This window comes from Plecotus auritus, assembly GCF_963455305.1.
Source record: "Plecotus auritus genome assembly, chromosome: 5".
In the NCBI taxonomy this organism is placed as follows: Eukaryota; Metazoa; Chordata; class Mammalia; order Chiroptera; family Vespertilionidae; genus Plecotus; species Plecotus auritus.
Window position 1 is genome coordinate 157800874 of NC_137776.1, and position 18366 is coordinate 157819239.

The 18366-nt window shown below is 54.6% G+C and overlaps 1 protein-coding gene across 1 annotated transcript in view; it reads right to left on the reverse strand.

Moving 5' to 3' along the window:
- SHB (SH2 domain containing adaptor protein B) overlaps positions 1–18366 on the reverse strand; it is a 126906-nt gene that overhangs the window by 13824 nt on the left and 94716 nt on the right. The window contains exons 4-5 of the mRNA XM_080668987.1: positions 17064–17235; positions 11259–11378 (exon numbers count right to left, since the gene is read on the reverse strand). Coding sequence (XP_080525113.1) covers positions 11259–11378; positions 17064–17235 — 292 coding nt within the window. The remainder of the gene's footprint in view (positions 1–11258; positions 11379–17063; positions 17236–18366) is intronic.

The following is an 18366-nucleotide window of genomic DNA, read 5'->3' on the forward strand; positions in this document are numbered from 1 at the left end:
CTCAAATATCAAGAATGATTATGGTGCCCTAATCGGTTTGGCTCAGTGGATAGAGCGTTGCCCTGCGGACTGAAGGGTCCCAGGTTCAATTCCGGCCAAGGGCATGTACTTTGGTTGCAGGCACATCCCCAGTGGGGGGTGTGCAGGAGGCAGCTGATCAATGTTTCTCTCTCATCGATGTTTCTCTCTATCCCTCTCCCTTCCTCTCTGTAAAAAATCAATAAAATATATATTTTTTTAAAAAGAGTGATTATGGATAAAAAGGGACAATAAACTATACTGTTATGAGGCTGGGAAGGGTGATAACCCCAGGATGAGAGTCGAGACATCTGGGCTCCGCCAGCAACTCGCTGCGGCACCTTGGGAAGTGCCTCTTCCCTCCGTGCCTGTTGGTCCGCCTGAAAGCCAGGGTCTGGACCTTGATGGTTCAACACGCTTCTTCTGGCTGTAAGGGCCCGAAGGGGAACAGTGACCCTGCATCTTGGGATTCTGCTACATGAAGCTGTTGCTGGAGCTCCGCCAAATGCCTCTAGGTGGGGGCTGACCCTGTTTCCTCTGGGGGCTCTGAGTTGTTTACCTAGCTCTAACTAAGCAAGACAAGCCCACAGGCGCTTTCTTGGGGTAAGCACACAGGCTCTGCAAATAACCCCACCTGCATTCCTTAACCGCTCCTGGTTTACAAAGAGCTTTCACTTCCACTGTGTCCCTGAGCCTTAGGGCTGCGAGGCGCAGAGACGCGAAGCTACTGGCTGGTGACTCTCACAGATGGTGGAAGCAGTGGGACTCGGGCTCTGGTCTGTCTCCACGTGGCTGCATCCGTCTCCACGTGGCTGCCCTTCACTGACGGCTGATACAAGGTCTGTATCTGTCGCCATGGCCTGTGTCTGTCCCTGTCCCTGCAGCACCCCACAGGCCTTCCCCAAGTCCCCAACCAAGCCATTCCCAGATGGCTTTTGCAAAAATATTATTAAATAAGTCATATTAGCAAGATGTTAGGAATGTGATTGGAAAGAAATGTTTTTCTCATTTGGAGACCACCCAGCGCCTCAGAAAGGAAGCTGTCCCAGGGCACGAGAGGTTTCCTGGCGACGGAAGGGCAGCTGGAATGCCGTTCCTGGCGGGCGAGCTACACAGGCAGACTTCTGCGGGCTGATAGGGGAGAATTAAAAACCAGCTGGAAATGTAATCGGGGTGGCTCAGCCACTGGAAGGGACCAGGGCGCTCTCTGGGGAGCAAAAGTCAACACTGAATGCCTGGCTGGGACAAAGGGGGAGACCCTGCAGGTTGGAAAGGGAGATGCAGTCCACCAGCAGGCACGTTTGGCATCCCAGGCTGGGGATGCTCTGGAGACGGGCTGCAGTGAGAGCATGGGCACCTCTTGCCCCTGGGTTAGGGGCAGTGGCAGAAAGGGCAGCTCAGTTAAGGGGAACATGTTTTTCTGGATCTTTTCAGAACGGACCATTCCAGGTTGCAGGTGGCGACACCCCCACTCATCCCGTGTTCAGAAATCTGGACGGGGTCCTCAAATCCTTGCTTTCTCACCCTCGTCAGTTCTACCATGACACGCTCTCCTTTCTACTCCCACGGCCCTGGCCCTTCGAGGAACTGGGACCCCCTCCTCCTCGGCAGCCAGTTCTTCCCTCCTGACCCGCCTTCTAGACACATCCATGGTCAGATGGGGCTTCTGAAAACCTCCAGCTGTGCAGGCCACCACCGTCCCTGTGAGCTGTTTCAGCCCCTCTCTCTGCCACCAGATCCCGCGATGCTCCCAGCTTCTGCTGCCTGAGGGTGGGATCCAGGGAAGAAGGCGACTCCCCAGTCGGGCCACTCATCCCAACACTGTCACTTCAGAGCCATGGCGAGAAAGCCCCAACATTCTCAACTCCAACAAGCAGAGGGAAGGGACTTGGGGGTCTTTGGCCTTCTACCTGTCACCATTGCCCTGGGACAGGTGCCAAAGAAATGCCCATCAGTGGGCTTGTGCCAGGTCCTGCTCAGCACACCTGGCTTCAGTCCTGGGGCCCCACTATCCAGATATCTGCTTGGGCCCTGACGGGGCTCCTCGGCCTCCGTGGAGAGGAAGGTGGGGGTGTTTCTGCTGCGGGGGGGAGGGGGGGAGGAGGGCTCCAGAGGACAGAAAGAGGGCACTGGGCTGTGTTAAAATCCCAGCTCTGCACTCGCTGTGACGGTGTGAGCCCCAGATTCTGTGACTGTAAAAATAAAGGTATGATCCCCACTCCTCTCACCACATCCTATTACAGCGGGAAAGCTGGCTCTTTATAAGCACAAGCAACCATGTCAGGCGCCCGAGGTACGCCATCTTACTAAAGCACCTCAGCAGCCCGAACCCAGGAACCCAGGCCCCCGTGGCTCTGAAAATTTTAACTACAAAGGGGCATTCCCTCCAAATCCGCCCCTCAGGAAGGAAGGGGCCCGTGCCTGGTCTGGGGCCCAGTAGCCAGTCAGAGGTGGAGTCAGGATTTGAACCTGGGTCCTCCCCCGACCCCCCTTTCCCCCGCCCACACGCACACCCCGAATCACCAAAGCACCAGGTGCGGAGTCCAGGAGAGGTGTCAGTGGTGAGGGCGGCGTCCTTGAAAGTGTTCTACCACTGCAGGGGTAAGCTCTCAGTAATTCTGAATACAGGGAAACGTCACCGATTATTCCTCACTGTGTCTCTCGATGGTGCATCCTTTCATCCTGCAAGGCAGGACCCTGCACGTTCTGAAGTTCACTGTTTCTGTTTAGTCCCCTGCAAAGAGTGTGTGAGCAGCCTCTGTTCTGCCGACAGCAGCAGCTCCTAATGTCAGCATTTCCATTGAACCCTTTAGAAGGAAAAAACACGCCGCACACTAATTGAGCAGAAAGTTCATTTTGCCTCCTCCAGCCCTGAAAGGATGTGAAACCCTCCATGCGGACAGCAGAGATGTGGACCCTGCCCCGTCTCAGGCCGACTCAAATGCTGCCAGAAACAGGGCCTGGCCGGGCAGCCACGAAGTGGCAAGCTTCTCCCCCTTCGGGGGCCGCAGTTTCTCCACCTGCACCGGGCACAGGGCTAGGTGAACTAAAAGTGTCTTCCTGTCCCCTAAATCCAAGTATTCCTATTCAGTGTACTTAATGTACCATAGCTACCTTGGCTTGCCTAGAAGAGCTTCCCCGCAAACTAAGCAGCAGACCAGATCAAGTTCTGGTGAGAATGTGTATTCAACTCACATCTGAAGACATGGAGGGAGAGCTGGAGGGGCAGCAAGACAGCAAGGACAAAAAGGAATGCCTGTGTGGAGGTGGTCATCCTCTCCAGCTTCTCATGAGGAACCGGGAGACTTGCCCAAGGTCACACAGCCAGGAAGAGGGAGGCCTGGATTTGAGTCTAGCTCTGCGTGACTCAAAGTCTCAGTTATAGTGATGCAGGATTTTCTCGAGTTGCAGCCTGTATAAACTCTAAACTCCCACCACCACAAAGGGGGAGAGGATGTGGGCTGGACAGACTTCTCGGTCAGACTTAGGCAATCTGCAAGGCTCTGGATCATACAGAGCTCTCTCCTCAACCTTTGGCTCTCCAAAGTCTATAACAAAGACAGTGAGCTACCACTCACTGATTGAGCACTTACTGCATGCCAGGCACAGGCTAAGCACTTGACATATACTGCCTCTTCATTGGCACACCTGTAAAACCCATTTGATAGATGAGAAACTGAGGCTCAGAAATGGTAAGTCCCTTTGCCCAAGACCACCCTGCTAGTAAGCGGCAGAGCTAGGGTTCAAGAACCCAAGCCAGACCGATCCAGAGCCTATGTCTTCTGCTGCAGAGCTGCCTCCAGCCTGGGATGGGGGAAGAGGAGGGTGCTGGTGGTAGGATAGATTGTCAAAGCCCCTCTCCCCTATCACATGCAGGGCTGACCACTCCCATCCTCAGGTCTCCCACCACCTCCTGCTATGACTTCTTCCTGGAGTCAAAGTCAACTACCCCTGTGCTCGTCTACCTGAGCCACCTCTCTTTGCTTCTTTGGCATTCCCCCTCCTCCAGCCCTCACACCCACCTGGCAGCTCAGAGAGGCACAGAGTCAGAGGAGCAGGGGGCCAGATGGCTAGGAGCCCAGGGCCCCTCTCCTCAGAGCTGGGCAGTGCCCTGGCTGCACACCCCTGCCTTCCTTGAAGCCTTAGTCTTGGGGGTAGGGATGGGGAAAGGGTGACCGACGATGGAAGTCCAGGCATTCTGGGCTGGAGGGTGTCCTGTGCAGGGAACCCCACAGTGGCTGGAAGGCCCTGCTTGGTTTGAGGGTCTGTCCTGGGGGGTCACCCACAGGAGTAGGCAGCCACCATGAAGCCAAGTGTTTGGAGCCTCAGATGTTGACCCCACAAGGGGTGCTTGGACGGCAGAGGGAAGCGAAGTCTGTGCTCCCTGCTGATGGACGAAGGGCGAGCTGCTTTCCTCATCCCCTCCCCTACCCGCCCTGTAAACCTTTATTATTTCTTGCTCCTGGCTGTCAGCAGCAACAAACTAAGATTAATCACTCGCCCGCCTGCCCAGACCCAGACGTGCCTACTGTTTGAAAACTCTCTCCTTTACTCTATAAATCAATGAGGGGAGAGAAAGAAAAACAGTTCTAACAGAAATGTACCTCCAGCCCGCAGCCCTCAGTGCCACCGGGTCCCAGCTACCCCACTGCCCTCCACTGGAGCCCCAGGAAGCATCTGCTGGGTAAAGACCGACTGCAGTCACTACAAACCCGTAGCTCCCAGTAAGAACCAGACGGGTGTCTTTAATCAAGTCGGATGAATTGCCCACCCCCTCCTCCCCTACTTGGAGAAGGAGATGGGGCCTTCTCCACTCCTTGGGACCCAGGGGAAAGGCACCTCACCCTAACTGCGGAGCCCTTAACCTGGAAGCAGATGTGCTGACCGAACCCAGACTGTCGTTCTGTGGGCACAGGGAGAGGACACTCGCCGCCATCCAGGTGCAGACACCCCCTAGACCCCCCGGGCTCTTGACCCGGCCCAGTGCTCTGTCCACTCTGCTGCCTCCACGGCAATTTCTAAAGGCTCTGGGAAAACTGGGAGAAGCAGAGACCAGCAAATACGGAGCACCTATTGTGGGCCTAGGGCGAGGCAAACCTGGTTCCAGGACTCCCCTAGGACACCAACATCCGAGGACGCTCCCTCATATACAATGGTGTAGTATTTGCATGTAAACTATCCACATCTTCCCATGTACTTTAAATAATCTCTAGATTACTTATAATACCTAATACAACGTAGTGCTACGTAAATAGCTGTTATACCGCATTATTTAGCAGATAATGACAAGAGAAGAAAGTCTACATGTTTAGTACAGACACCATCTTAGGCCTGACTGCACAGTAAAAGTCAGCAACAATGTAACATTTCCCCCAAAATATTTTCTATCTGTGGTTGCTTGAATCCATGGGCGAGGAACCTGCAGATACGGAGGACCGACCATACCTCTTAAAGTCTTGATGAGAGTGGCCTACAGTTTTCCAGGAGATGATGGGGAAGTAAAGTCACTTGCCTAACATCACACAGCAGGTACAAGGTGGAGCCAGGACTCGAACCCAGGTATCTCTGACTGCAGAGCCCATGTTTTCCCCTTTACATCTTGAAAAGGGCTTCCCTGGATCTCTCCTTGGAATGCCCGCCCACCTCCCAGCCTCTTGGCATATTTGTGGGCACGCGGGGGCAGAAGCTGTGTCCCTTCCTTGTCAGAACTCACGCTGCACCTTGGGTCACTGAAGGTCTAGCACACAGCTCTGAGGACATGACTACACCCTGCTCAAAACCTTCAGGATGCCCCTGCCCTACCGGTTAGAGCCCCATTTCCTCAGCCTGGTGACTAGGACCTAGGCCCGCACCCACCCAAGTGTTACTGGTATTTGTTGTTCTTGCCCAAGTTCCGCACTTCCCTGCCTGTGCCACTCCCGCTGCCCCGTCCCAGGTCTAAGCCCTGCTCATCCTTCTCCTCCCTTCCTCTGGTCCTCCCCGTCCCGGCCCCGAGCACCTACTGCCTTGGGTAGCCCCAAACACGCTGCTCCTCGACGTACGATGAAGTTATGTCCTGATAACCCATCCTGAGTTGGAATTACGTTAAGCTGAAGATGCACTTAACTAAACTGCACTGTGAGTGTGGGTGCTTGACTCTCCGACCGCGAGCCTGACTAGAAGCTGCGGCTCGCTGCCGCTGTCCAGCGCCACGGGAGTATCGTATGCGCATCGCTGGCCTGAGAAAAGATCAAAACTCACAATCTGAAGTACGGTTTCTACTGAATGTGTGTCACTTTCACAGAGTCGTAAAATCAAAAAACCTTAAGTCAAACCTCTGTAAGTCAGGGACCGGCTGTATGTGAGTTACAGGTGTAAATATCTTCCCCTCCAGCTATGAGCTCCTGTAGGGCTGGAGCCCAGGAGATAAGTGACACTGAATGGGGCAGAGCTTGGCGGGGTGGGGGTGGGGGGGAGGAGGTTTGAGGAAGGCTCCTGAGTGGTCAAAACCGAGTTGCCCCCTCATGGAAACAGGCCAGACCCCAGAAGCCTCTCTTGAGGTTAGCATTGGGCCAACTTTGCGAGGATGCTGTGTGCTCTGTCTTTGGGGACTTGAAAGCTGATGGCCCTTTGGTTGAGGGCTCCTAGCGGTCATTTCCCCCACTGGGGATGGGACTCTCACTTCCCAAAGAGAGGTGAGGCCGGGCCGGGAGGCCTAAGAAGTGCGGCTCTGTCTCCCAGGCACGGGCCCAATGCAGGCAGAGGCTGCCGCACACAGGGAGGGAGGCCCTGGCACTCACCCTGCTCCCGGCCCCCCAGCTGCAAGCCCTCCAGCTTTGAAGTTCTGTTTCCCTCATCTTCTCCAGATTCCTTTGCAAAAACTCATGGAACTAGAAGTTGCAAAAAGTCATTCATAGTCCAAAACGCCTGAAGAACTCTTTTAATGAGATTTTTCAAGACTTTTCATCTCTTTCCCCTACTGCCCGCCTTTCCAGGCAGGAAGCTGTTAGAGTGTGATGTTTTTTGTGCCAATATCTAAAGGTTCAATCCTTTGCTTCCAGAGGCTGCAGTGAGCGTACACAGGGGGTCAGTGGTTGATGCCAGGGCCAAAGTGGCTGTTGGTACCTGAGCCTAAGGGCCTGAGCTCAGTCAAGCCAGGCTGGAGATGGGGAAGAGGGAGAGTTCTCCGGGGGTGGGGGGAGGTGGTAAGCGCAGTGTTCAAAAACCGTGAGGTAGGATCTTGGTAAGATTGCTTCAGAGTTGGGGGTGTCTGCCATTGAGGGAACTAAGTGGCGATGGGTGGGCGATGCAGGTGCCATCTTGGATTGTTACGGGTGCAGGAGTTTTTGGTGGAGGGGTAGATGAAGGGCAGCTTGGGCCTGCACAGGGCTCTGTCTAGTCCCCACAGTGGGAAGCAGTCGGCATCTCTAATTGTTAGTGTGCTCAACTGCCAGCTGGGGAGCCTTAGGTCAATCGTGAGTCCACTATGGGTCTCAGTCTCCCCACCCAGGAGCAAAGGGAATGGACTAGGTGGGCGTCTCAGGTCACTTCCAGGTTTGACACCTGATGACCTTCTGACCTGATATAAGGAATGCTTAGGAGGGGGTGGGAGTCCGCTGCCTCCACTCCAGCCTTGGCAAGGCTGCCTCTACCCTACGATGAGGAAGAGGATGTGAACTTTGCCCTAGCCAATCCGTGGGGCCATCCAGAGCAAAAGCACAGGAATGTAAGGTGCGGGGAGGCAGGGTCAGGTGGAGGTGGGGTTTAAGCTCCGGGCCGTGCCTGAGAGTGGACCCTGCACTTCAGTGGCCCCGTCACTAAGAACTGCGTCTCAGCTTCTCTGAGAGGCACGAGTCCTTGCAAGACTCTCCTGCACCTCCTGGGCTTTGCCTGGCTGTCCCCTCACCTGGGATCCCACCAGCTGGGGAATACCTACCCTCTCTTTAAGGTTTGAGCGCACCTCCCCCCTGCAGCTTCTCCTGACCCTCTGTGGCAGGGACTGCCATCCCCGTCCGTGCAAGGCCCTCTGTGTAGACATGTGTGCAACATGGCCTGGGATGAACATGCCAGACTGTGAGCTCTGCAGCCTGGGCCGGGCTGTCCTCACCTTGGCGCTCACTCTGCAGCCTTGCCCAGTGCCTGGCACTGAAGGTTCTCATAACCATCTGCTGAGAAAAGGATGGAAAGGGTGGAGGGCTCTGTCCTGAGGCCAGACTCCCCCAAATCCTTCTCCACTGTAGAACACTCTCACGTCAGGAACTAAGGTTTATAAGAAAACATAGCTGGAATTCCAATGTCAATTGACACCATATTTCTGACAACACCGTGCATGGAATGCCACTCCCCACCCTGCCCCTGCCAGCCAGGCCTCGGGAACCTGAGAGCCCTCATGCCTCATGGGGTGCCTGGCAAAGCAGGCACTTGCCCCAGGCAGCCGGGATGTTCAGTCCCAGTTCCACTGATGGTCTGGCTGATTAATACCAGGTGTCACTTGATGGCTGGCAGACAGACTGGTCAACGGGGATGGGACTACTTTGGGAAGCAAGCTCACTTTCCCTTAGCCAGATGCCCCGCCCAGCCATGGGATGGCCTAGCCCACCTCCCCAATTTTGGACTTCCTCAAGGGAAAGCTGACCAGGCGAGGCTACTTCTCTGGCCTTTGGGATCTAATGGCTTTAGACAAACATTTAAAACTAAACCCTCCTCCTCCTCCAGCGTCCGTGGGCTTGACAGCAAGCAGGGTGTTCTGGCCGGGGAGGTGCAGGGGATCCAGCCAGAACACTCCAAGAACAAAGGGTGACTGAGCCCACACACAGAGGAGATCTGGGGAGTCAAGAGACACCTTAACGTCAGAGGTGAAGGCCTCCCCAGCAACCATCAGTCTGTCTTGCTCTGGGCAGACGTGGATGCTGAGCCCCATAGGGAAGGAACTCGCCCAAGGTCACATGGTGAACCGTAAGTGGCAGGACAGGACTCCTGTCCAGGACACTGGACAATGGGTCCCTTCTGTGGCTCTTAAGAATGGCCTTCAAAAAAGATACAGGGCTGAGCTGGGAAAGCAGGGCAGGGTGAAGAGAATGTAAATAATGTTTACAGGGCACTGGTTGGGCTATAGATGCTTTCTGTCTGCGAGAACACGCCACACCCTCTACCCTAGGCACGGATGAGGATGCTGAGGCTCAGACAAGTGACATGATTGCCAAGCCCACAAGACCAGGGAGTGGGGCAGCCTGTCCCCTGCTTTCTCCCTGCACCCAGCTTAGCCCCTGGACTACAAGCTTGTTACTGTGAGGACAGATCAAGGTGCTGTCCATCCCTCAAGAGTGGTCCTACTGTCTGGCCTTCGTGGAGGAATAGCTGGGCCTGGCATGGGGCATGCCATCCCCTCCTCTCTGGTACATTCAGTCAGTCCTCTTGGGAAGTCCCCTCTGACCAGGCCCCAGACAATGGGATACGAGGAGGAATGAGATTCCGGGAGGAACTCAGAGCTGCCAGTGTGATGATTGCTGTGCTGAGGAAGCTCAGGGGGTGGGCAGGCTGCCTGGGTTGGCAGGAAGGGTAGTGACCAGGAAGTCCCACCTCTGAGGCTACTGGCTTCCTACCCCAGAAGAGCACAATTCACCTGGAGACAGGACCGTGGAGATCTAAAAACTTCACTCATGGGCACCTGGGTTGCTAGGTTACCACAACAAGGGAGGGTGAGGGGCTGCATGGAGTGGTGAGAAGTTGAAGACCCCGGGCCCTTGTCAGCATGGCCAGTGGTGTGCACCTGTCCCCTGCTACTCCACTGACCGTCCTCTCTCTGGCTTTGGCCGCCTCCAGCCCAGCCTCCCAGCCCCGTTGCTGTTTAGCTTATCGAATGTTCCTCAGCTGTGGTTAACTGACCTGCTTCTTTAAGCTGCTGGATCTGAGGGTGGACAATGAAGTGCACAGGCACCATTTGTCCTGAGTGCCTTCCCAACTGGTTAGAAACCCCTTCCACGACCTCCCTGGCAAGGTGGTCAGTCAGCCCTGGTGCACATCCCCAGGACGAGACACTCACTACCTACGGAGTCCGTGCTAGGCCGCTCTAATTCCTCACCAGCTCTGACTCTTAGAAAACATTTCTTCTCACTGAGCTGGAATCTGCTGTCCATAACCACCCATCTGGGAACCCCGACCACGTCTGCTCCTTCTGCCCTGATGGTCCTCAAAAGACTTGTGGCTCCCACCATGTCTCCACACATCTTCCCTTCTCCAGGGACGTCCAGGCGTGTCTGTTTCCTGCCAAACGGCTCTGCGATGTGTCACTGTCCCTCTCAGGGCAGAGCCCAGCGGACTGGGCGGGGTTGGCCCTGAGCAGAGAGGGCAGACCAGTCTCTCCTTACTTGACTGCACTGATTGTACTGTCTACATGGCCGGCCGCACATGGGCTCCTGAGAGTTGCATCCCAGCAGCTCTCTCTGCCATGTGGCCTCTAAAACCAGCGACTAGAGCAGAGAGGACTTCACTGGCCCTGGTACTGTGCTGTCCTGTGTGGAGGGCCTGGGTTTTCATACCCTAACTCTGTCACCAACTCTCTGTATGTCCTTGGGGGACACCTCCTCTCTCCCGGCCTGTTTTCCTATCAGTAAAATGGGTTTTAGACAATCTGTTGGGTCCCATCTTTGGTTGACTGATGAAACGCTCAACCAAAACACTCTTTTCTTATGTTGGGGCTGCCTAACCTGACAGCAATGCCTCGTGGGTCAGAAAGACCCGACAGTTTACAAAGCAGCCACAGGTGCCAGCAGGATTCTTCCCAGTGTTCCTCACAACCTTTGTAAAATACTAGAAATCAGACTTGTCCGAACAGCAACCTAGAACATACGCCGGCCTCGAGTCCTGACCCTACAATTTAGGCCAGCCATGTCCCTCAGTTTCCTTACCTGCAAAATGGGGACAATCTGTTTTTTATCAAAGGGTTGTGGTGAGGTTTGAGAGAGCAGGTATGCTAAGAGCTTCACACAGTCCCTGGCTCACATAGATGTGACTGCGATTCCTGGTCATTCAATATAAATCCTAGGAAGAGGCCCCTCCTCTTCTGGGGAGGCAGAAGCAGAACACAAAGAAGCCTCTGTGTCCCAGGGGTATAAGATCAAGCTGAAAAAACCAGGCTTGAAATAACTCTCGCTGGCACGTTTCCCAGGGGGATGCCGGCGGTCTTTCTGCCACAGACTCGAGAGCGGCCGCGCGTGCTGGAGGCTGTGGAGAAGGGCTCGGGGTGACGAGGCTGTACTCACTTCAGGGACAGGGAGTAGTCGTGCTTGCTGGTCTGGCTGTTCCGGACGAGGTAGCTGCACTCCTTGCAGAGTCGCAGCAGGTTCTCGGCCTCTCCTCTGCTGATGGCTCCGTGATACCATCTGGGGAGAAGAGAGAGGGTCAGAACCCTAGGCCAGGACCCCACAGCTGACACCCTGAATTCTGCTCCTTCCCGAGGAGGCTCAGCCCCCTCAGAAGGCAGCTGTCACAGCCAGGGCCTCCTTGTTATAAAGCAGGTGTGTTTGTGCACTCATGTCCAATCATTCACAGACATTTACCGAGTGCCTGCTGCCTGCCAGATCCCGGGGAGAGGACCGTGAACAAACCCACAGTCACCTCCCTCAGGAAGCTGACATTCTAGTGCAGGTGCTATGGAGGAGACAGAGCAGGGCTGTGAGGCCTGGAGCTCTCAGTCGGGACGGCTGTTTTAGGCAGTGGCCACGCAAGCCTGAAGGACAGCCGCTGGAAAAGAGCATCCTGGCAGAGGAATGGGCAGCAAAGGCAGAGGCCAAGGCGGGAGTGCCTGCTGGGTTTTGGAAAACAGTGTGGAGTGAGGTTAGGGAGGGGGTGGGGGTCAGGATGAGGCCCAAGAGGCCATGAGGCAGGGTCGGGTCTGGGGGCCTTGTATGCAATGTGAGGCTTCTGGCTTTCTTCGTCCAAGTGACACCAAAGCCATAGCGGATGTTGACAGGAGGGACATGTGTTGATTCTGAGACATCTGCAGGACAATGAGCAGTGCTCATCACTCAGGAGGGTGGCCACCCCATTGCTCCGGCCGCGTGAATCTGGCATCGACCAGGCATGAGGGGATCCAGCATCACTGCTTCTGGACACCGCATGGTTGAGTGCAGAGTCAGAAGGAGGGGTGCAGGGGCTGGTGGCCTAAGGCCCCCACTGCAGGACAAACGGGGAAGAGTGACTGTTGAGAATGGAAAGGCTAAAGGTACAAATTCAGTGGAAGAGTGGAGACCCTTAGACGCCAGTTAGTGGGCATACTCATATCTGGGAAGGTGGTGAGAGACGGGGCCAGGAAGAGAACCAGAGGTGCTGGACAGCGAGGTGGGAGCAGGCTGGGGCTGCAGAGGCACATATGGTTGGTCACTGGCCAGCCAGGTGGTCTGGGGCAAGCGGCTTAACCTGGCTGAGCATTGGTTCTCTATCAAGTTAGGATCCCTCCATCCCTGTTTTGCGGCTGAAGATTAAATGGGATGATGCATAAAAGGACTTATGCAGAGCCTGGGATGGGATGAATTTCTATGAATGGCAGCTATGAGCATCAGCAGAACGAGGCTGAACTTGCAGATGGCCCTGGGGAACTTCGCAAGTGATCATATTTCTGGCTGCTGCCTGCCCCGTAGGTTGCATTTTAAATTCCCAGGAGTAAGCGGGATGCTGCCTCCTGGTCCTGGCCACGCCACGAGTGCTCTGCCAGCAGCCCTGAGCATTCAGTGACAGACATTCTCTTAGAAACACTGCCTTTTACCGTTCACTTCCTGCCATTAGCAAGGCGGTGCTCTGAACAGGAGCAGCAGTGCCGATGAGGTAATTATGAACAAAAGGAACCCTGGCCAGCTCCAGGAAAGCAAGGACTGGAGCGCAGGTATGAGGAGCATGTGACTGAGTCATCGACTGCCCAGGAGATGACCACTCACAGGTCAGCCCTGGGGCTGGACACTCGGAGGGGAGACTGGCCAAGGGAAAAAGTAGGGAAGTGTGCAGACCACAGAGCCGCCTTCCCTTCTAAACTTGCATAGAAATGAGGGGGAGCGTGAAGTTGGGGCTGCACTAATCAAACACTTCCAGAGGCGTGAAGGCTCAGGTGTGCTTTATAAAGGCCTGTCAAGGATGGCGCTGACTTTAGAAACAAGAGGTAACAGTTGGGGGAGATTGTTTTCTGGGAAATTTCACCTGTGTAACACACCCCCATTGAGCTGACAAAACTGTTAGGAAAACAGGTTCCAGCCATTTGAAGCAGGAGTCCGCAGGGAAGGCCTGGAAGTGGCCTCCGGGGCAGTGCTGCCTGCTGCCCGTCCTGCCCGGAGCCAGGAGCAAGCGGGCTCTAGGGAGGTGGTCGTGGTCGGGGCTCCCAGAGGGGTAAACAGGATAAGCTGTTGGTTCCCTCCTGGGTTGCTCCAGCTGCTCCAAATGGAGAGAAAGGCAGGGAACTCAGTGGAGGCTCAAGGCAACCCAGGCAGAGTTTGGGAGAGAAGCCTCTGGCCAGGAGATAGGATGGGCCCGAGTGGTCTTATAGGAGGCTGGGGGCCAACTACTGGCCCTGAGCAGGCTCTGTGGGACTGAAAAGAGAATCCAGGCAGAGGACATCTTGGGGATGTGCTGGACTCAGTGGAATTGGCCCATCAGGTCAGAACCACAGGGGTTTAGGTCCAATCATCACCATCCAGCCCATCCGATATCCATTAGCTCATCCAGTATTTACGCACCACTCACTCCATCCTTAATCTCGTGGGGCTGATACAAGGAGAAGGAGAATCAACAAAGAGATCCAGGAAAGGATTTAAGATAGTGACAAGTGCTACGTAGGAATCCTGGAGGTGTGGGGGCTGGAGTGTACTTTAGAGTGAAGAAGGCTTCCAAGAAGATGACATTTGACCTGAGACTCTCCATCATGAAAAGGAGCCAATCATGAAAAGGGCCAAAGAAAACACGCTTTCTGCAGAGGAGCCAGCAAGGGCCAAGGTCCCGAAGTAGGAATGAGCTCGGGATGCTCACGGAGCAGCAAGGATGGTCTGGCACTGTGAGCCTGGGAGTGTACTGGATGAGGGTGGAGAGGCATTGTGGGCCAAGGGAAGAAGTCCGAGTTCCTTCTAAGTGTAGTGGAGGGCAATGAGAGTTTTAACCAGTTAACTACCACGTGTCCAAAACGGAAACCATCCCCACATGCCCGGTATTTTGAATTTAATTGCATCTATAGACACTTATGACGTACAAAGGGTCAATCTGAGATTGTTACTTGCTCTGGATGATCTTATGAAATCAACCAGGCTCCCTGAAGAGGGGCCAGAGGGGATGTGAAGCAGGACACAAGTCAGGAGGCTTCCGCAGTGGTCGACGGGAGGTGGCCATGGAGATGGGAGGACGGAACAGACTCGGGCTGTATTTTGGATGAATAATTGGCAGAACTTACTGATGCATTAGATGCTGATGTCAGGCAAAAAGAGGGCTGAAGATGACTCCAGGTTTGTGGCTTGAGTAACCAGCCACATGTTACATGTGGTGCTATTTATGGAGGTGGAGAAGCTGGGGGAAGAGTGTCTAGGAGATGATGAGGAGCCCAGATCCGAACACGTTAAATTTGAGATGCCCATTCGTCAGCCAAGTGGAGATGCCAAGAAGGCAGCTGGATGTGGGAGTCATGTGTTCTGGGAGAAGTGTGGGCTGGGATGTGCGCTGGTGAATCACCAGATCCTGAGCCCCGGACAGTCCATCCTTCAGGTCAGGCTGAGGTGAGGAGGCAGGAGAAAAACCTGGAGCAGAGTGTCTGCGAAGGAAGGAGCTGGCTACTCTGCTGGCTGGCCTGGAGGACAGGGGCTGTCACCTGGTGACTGGGCAGGAAAGAGGAGCAGACTGTGGTGGGTGAGAGAGAAGGGGAGGTGACAAAAGGGAGAGAGAAACTGCTGGCAGCTCTGTGGGGACTCCGTCCATTCAGCAGACAGCTATTTATGAGCATTTACTATGTACCAGGCACCGTTCTGAACACTGGGAGGAAACAGTGGTGACCCAAGCAAGTTCCAGCCCTCACGGAACTTATGTTCGCAACAGGGACAGGAGCTAGAGAGGATCAAGATTTTATTTATTTACTTTTAAGAAGTTTGTTTTAAAGAGAAGTTCATGACTAGAACATGTTTATGTGATGATGGTAATCATGACGCAGGACAGAGGGGGCTGTGGGCTGCCTCCAGGAGGTGGGGGAGAGGGGTGTCCCCTGAGCAGCTGAGCAACTCTTCCGCTGTCCCAGGAGGCAAAGCAGATGTGTGACTGCCCCTCCTCAACAGCCCTGGAGGACAGCCCCCTCCAGTGTGTCAGCATCCGCCTCCCCCGCCCCTGTGCCTCCTAAACACGGAGGCATCATCAGTCAGGCGAGGGATTAGGCGATCCTCTGTCTGGGTCACTGGGCTGTGCTGGAGATGGGATTTTACCTGAGCACACCTCTTGGTGATGAGTCAGGGCCTTCACAGGCCAGAATAATCCTGGGAAGAAGAGATGATGGGGGAGGGAGAGCCAGCCTTGACTCTGAACTTGGCCAAGGGCCTTGTCGGGCGGGCGGGAACGGGAAAGGAAAGAGGGCAGAACTGTTTTTGAGGGCCCCAACCTATGGAAAGCTCTGCCCAGGGGGAAGAGGGTAGGCTGGGCTGCTGACCTCACACAGACCTGGGTCAGGATGCACATTGAACAGCTCCTGGCATCTCTGGATCATATTGTGTTTGTTGATTAAAAAGTAAACAGTTTGATCAGACATAAGCAAAACCTGCCACCCAATCTGCGTGTCTATGAGAAACGGTGAACATAACGCTCCCCTCACCCATGTGCTCAGTACAGCAGGCGAGGGGCAGGCTCAGAGGCTGCAGCTTCCCGAGGATCACACATGCTTAACAAAGGCACACGAGCACATGACATCATCGGAAAACTCTGCATCCTGCTCACCGGGCCAGCATTTCCTGTGAGGGATACACTGTTGGCTGTGCTGGGACCAGAATCCCCTGGGCGGAGACCGATATAGTTCGTGATCTTATAAGGAACCAGCTTGGTGTCAGCTAATCTCTTGGCGGACTGAGTGCCTGCTCTTTGCCAGGCGTGTGCTAAGGGTGGGGGCAAGAGCGTGCATGAGGAGAGGGAAGTGAGGGGAGCGCCACAGGGCTGGAGTTCAAATCCTATCTCTGCACTGGAACCCCGGGAGCCTAGCAAAGGCTCTGCCCCGCTTGGAGTCCTGATTTTCTCATCTGTGCAATGGGGATGATAACCCATTTATCACACATTTGCTTGTTAAGAGGATGATATACCTGAAGGTACCAGCACAAGATCCAGGACCAAGTGCTTTGTCATGTTCCCAGAGAACCTCACTCTAGTTCAGGTATGTGGAATGCTGAGAAAAGGAGGACGCAGTCTGGGGCAATTCAGCGTGAGTGGCAGGCTTGGGAGGTGGGACCTCATGCAGGTGATGGGGAGCCACTGAAGTTCTCAGAGCAGATCAGGGGCCTGTTCACATTAAAACCCTGGCAGAGAAGGGAGACGATCATCATGGTCAAGGGGAGGACAGAAACCAGAAACGGGCCTTACCAGCAGTGTTAGGGGAAGCGATGAGGCAAAGAGGCTGCGAAAACCCAAACCAAGAATGTCAAAGCCTTGCACTAATACCAGGCAGGTGTGGGGCAAAAACATCACAAGCTAGAAAATAAATCTAATTTACAATTAGGGAGCAGGATTTGTTATACGTTTAGCTATTCACAAACTCATTTGCTGAGTGATGAAGACAAAAACTGGGATGTAAGAGGGCGGGGTGAACTGTGTCCCTCCTACTAGTCCCCAGAAGTAGGGGAGGTGATGCCGTGTGGATGGAGAAAGCACCTGCCACTGACCTTATGGTGGCCTTGACCTTCCGTGAGCCTCAACCTGCCCATCTGTATGTGGAGGCAGGGTAGGGATGTAGACTGAAAGACCCCTGGGCACTAACATTTTCTGTCTGTGAGTTTTTAAAACAAGATAAAGAAAGGGAAGAGCAGTGAACATGAACTGGGAGCCGCGGTTGGGCTCTGTCTCTGAGAACTTACATTTGCTTCTCCAGTGGGACAGCAGGATCCACTCTTTCTCCCAGAATCCCACAGAACTCGGGGCTCCCATGTTTGATGGGCTTGAAGCCCCCTCCGGGAGCTCGAAGCTGGCGCCGCCGGTCCCGGGAAGGCGAGGGGGATGACTGTCGTTTCTCGTTGCCGTTAAACTGGGCTGTGGAGAGAGAGTGCACAGTTACGGGAGCTCGGCTTGAGGAATTCCCGGGGGGCGTAGTGGGGTAAGAGTCCACTGACTGTTCTTGGGCTTTACAATTCGCAGAAGGAAGAGCTCCAAGCAATGAACAAACATGGCTCTCAGGATGTGAACTTCCTAAGACAGGGCACAACGGTGCTGTTAAAGCCAGGCAGTACTTCCATGGGGCTGCAGAAGCCACTGAGCTCAGCCTTATCCCCAAAGGAAGCCCCTGCAACCTCCAGCAAGAAGGGGGGACCCGGCATTGCTACATGGGCTCAGTCCCCCGGACAGTTCTCAGGAAAGAAAGTTATTCCCCATTTTGTGCCAAATACCTGCCTCCAAGTGGCTCCTCTTCTCCTCCCATTCTCCCATCCCACCAAAGCCGCAGTGGCCACACTGGCCCCCCTTCTTCTGGGACAACCCTACAGAGTTCCAGTCAGGGTCATGTGGCATCCCCCGGTCTGCATCTCTTCACTCTGTGTCCCCTGTGGGGGTCCTACACAGCCAGACCTGCCCTGGGCTCAGCCCCCAGGTAAGGCCGTTCACCCCCATGGGCTTGGGGAAGATGACCCTGGAGATAATGCACAAGAAACAGAAAACATTGAGCTGAAATGAGCTGCTGGGAGGATTCCTGGAGACCAGCAAGTCCACCTTGCATGTCTCTCTTTGGGCCTCAGTTTTCTCCTGAGATGAAAAAGGGATGATGATGGCACCCACCTCATGGGGTCGTTTTGAGGATTCAGTCATGTGTGCCATGTAGTTTGTGCTGGATCAGTGTTATTTTGCATCCACATTTTACAGATTTTTATTATCATGTCTGCTCAATGTGGACACAGTACTGGCCACCTCACGTAAGCTACTGAACTGATCTGAGTTCCTCTCCTAAGCCTGCCCTGGCTAGCTGGGAGCCTTGGCTGTCACTCAACCTCTCTGAGGCCCCATTTCCTCCATCACCAGGCTGCTGTGACGACCAGATGGGGGAATACATCCTAAGGGGCTGGCACCCGCAGAGTGCTGAGTAAACTGGGCCAGGGCCTGCGAAACAAGGTTCCCAAAGCTGGGACTAGCTGCTGGCCAAACGACACACATCTTCGGCCAAGCGACACACTC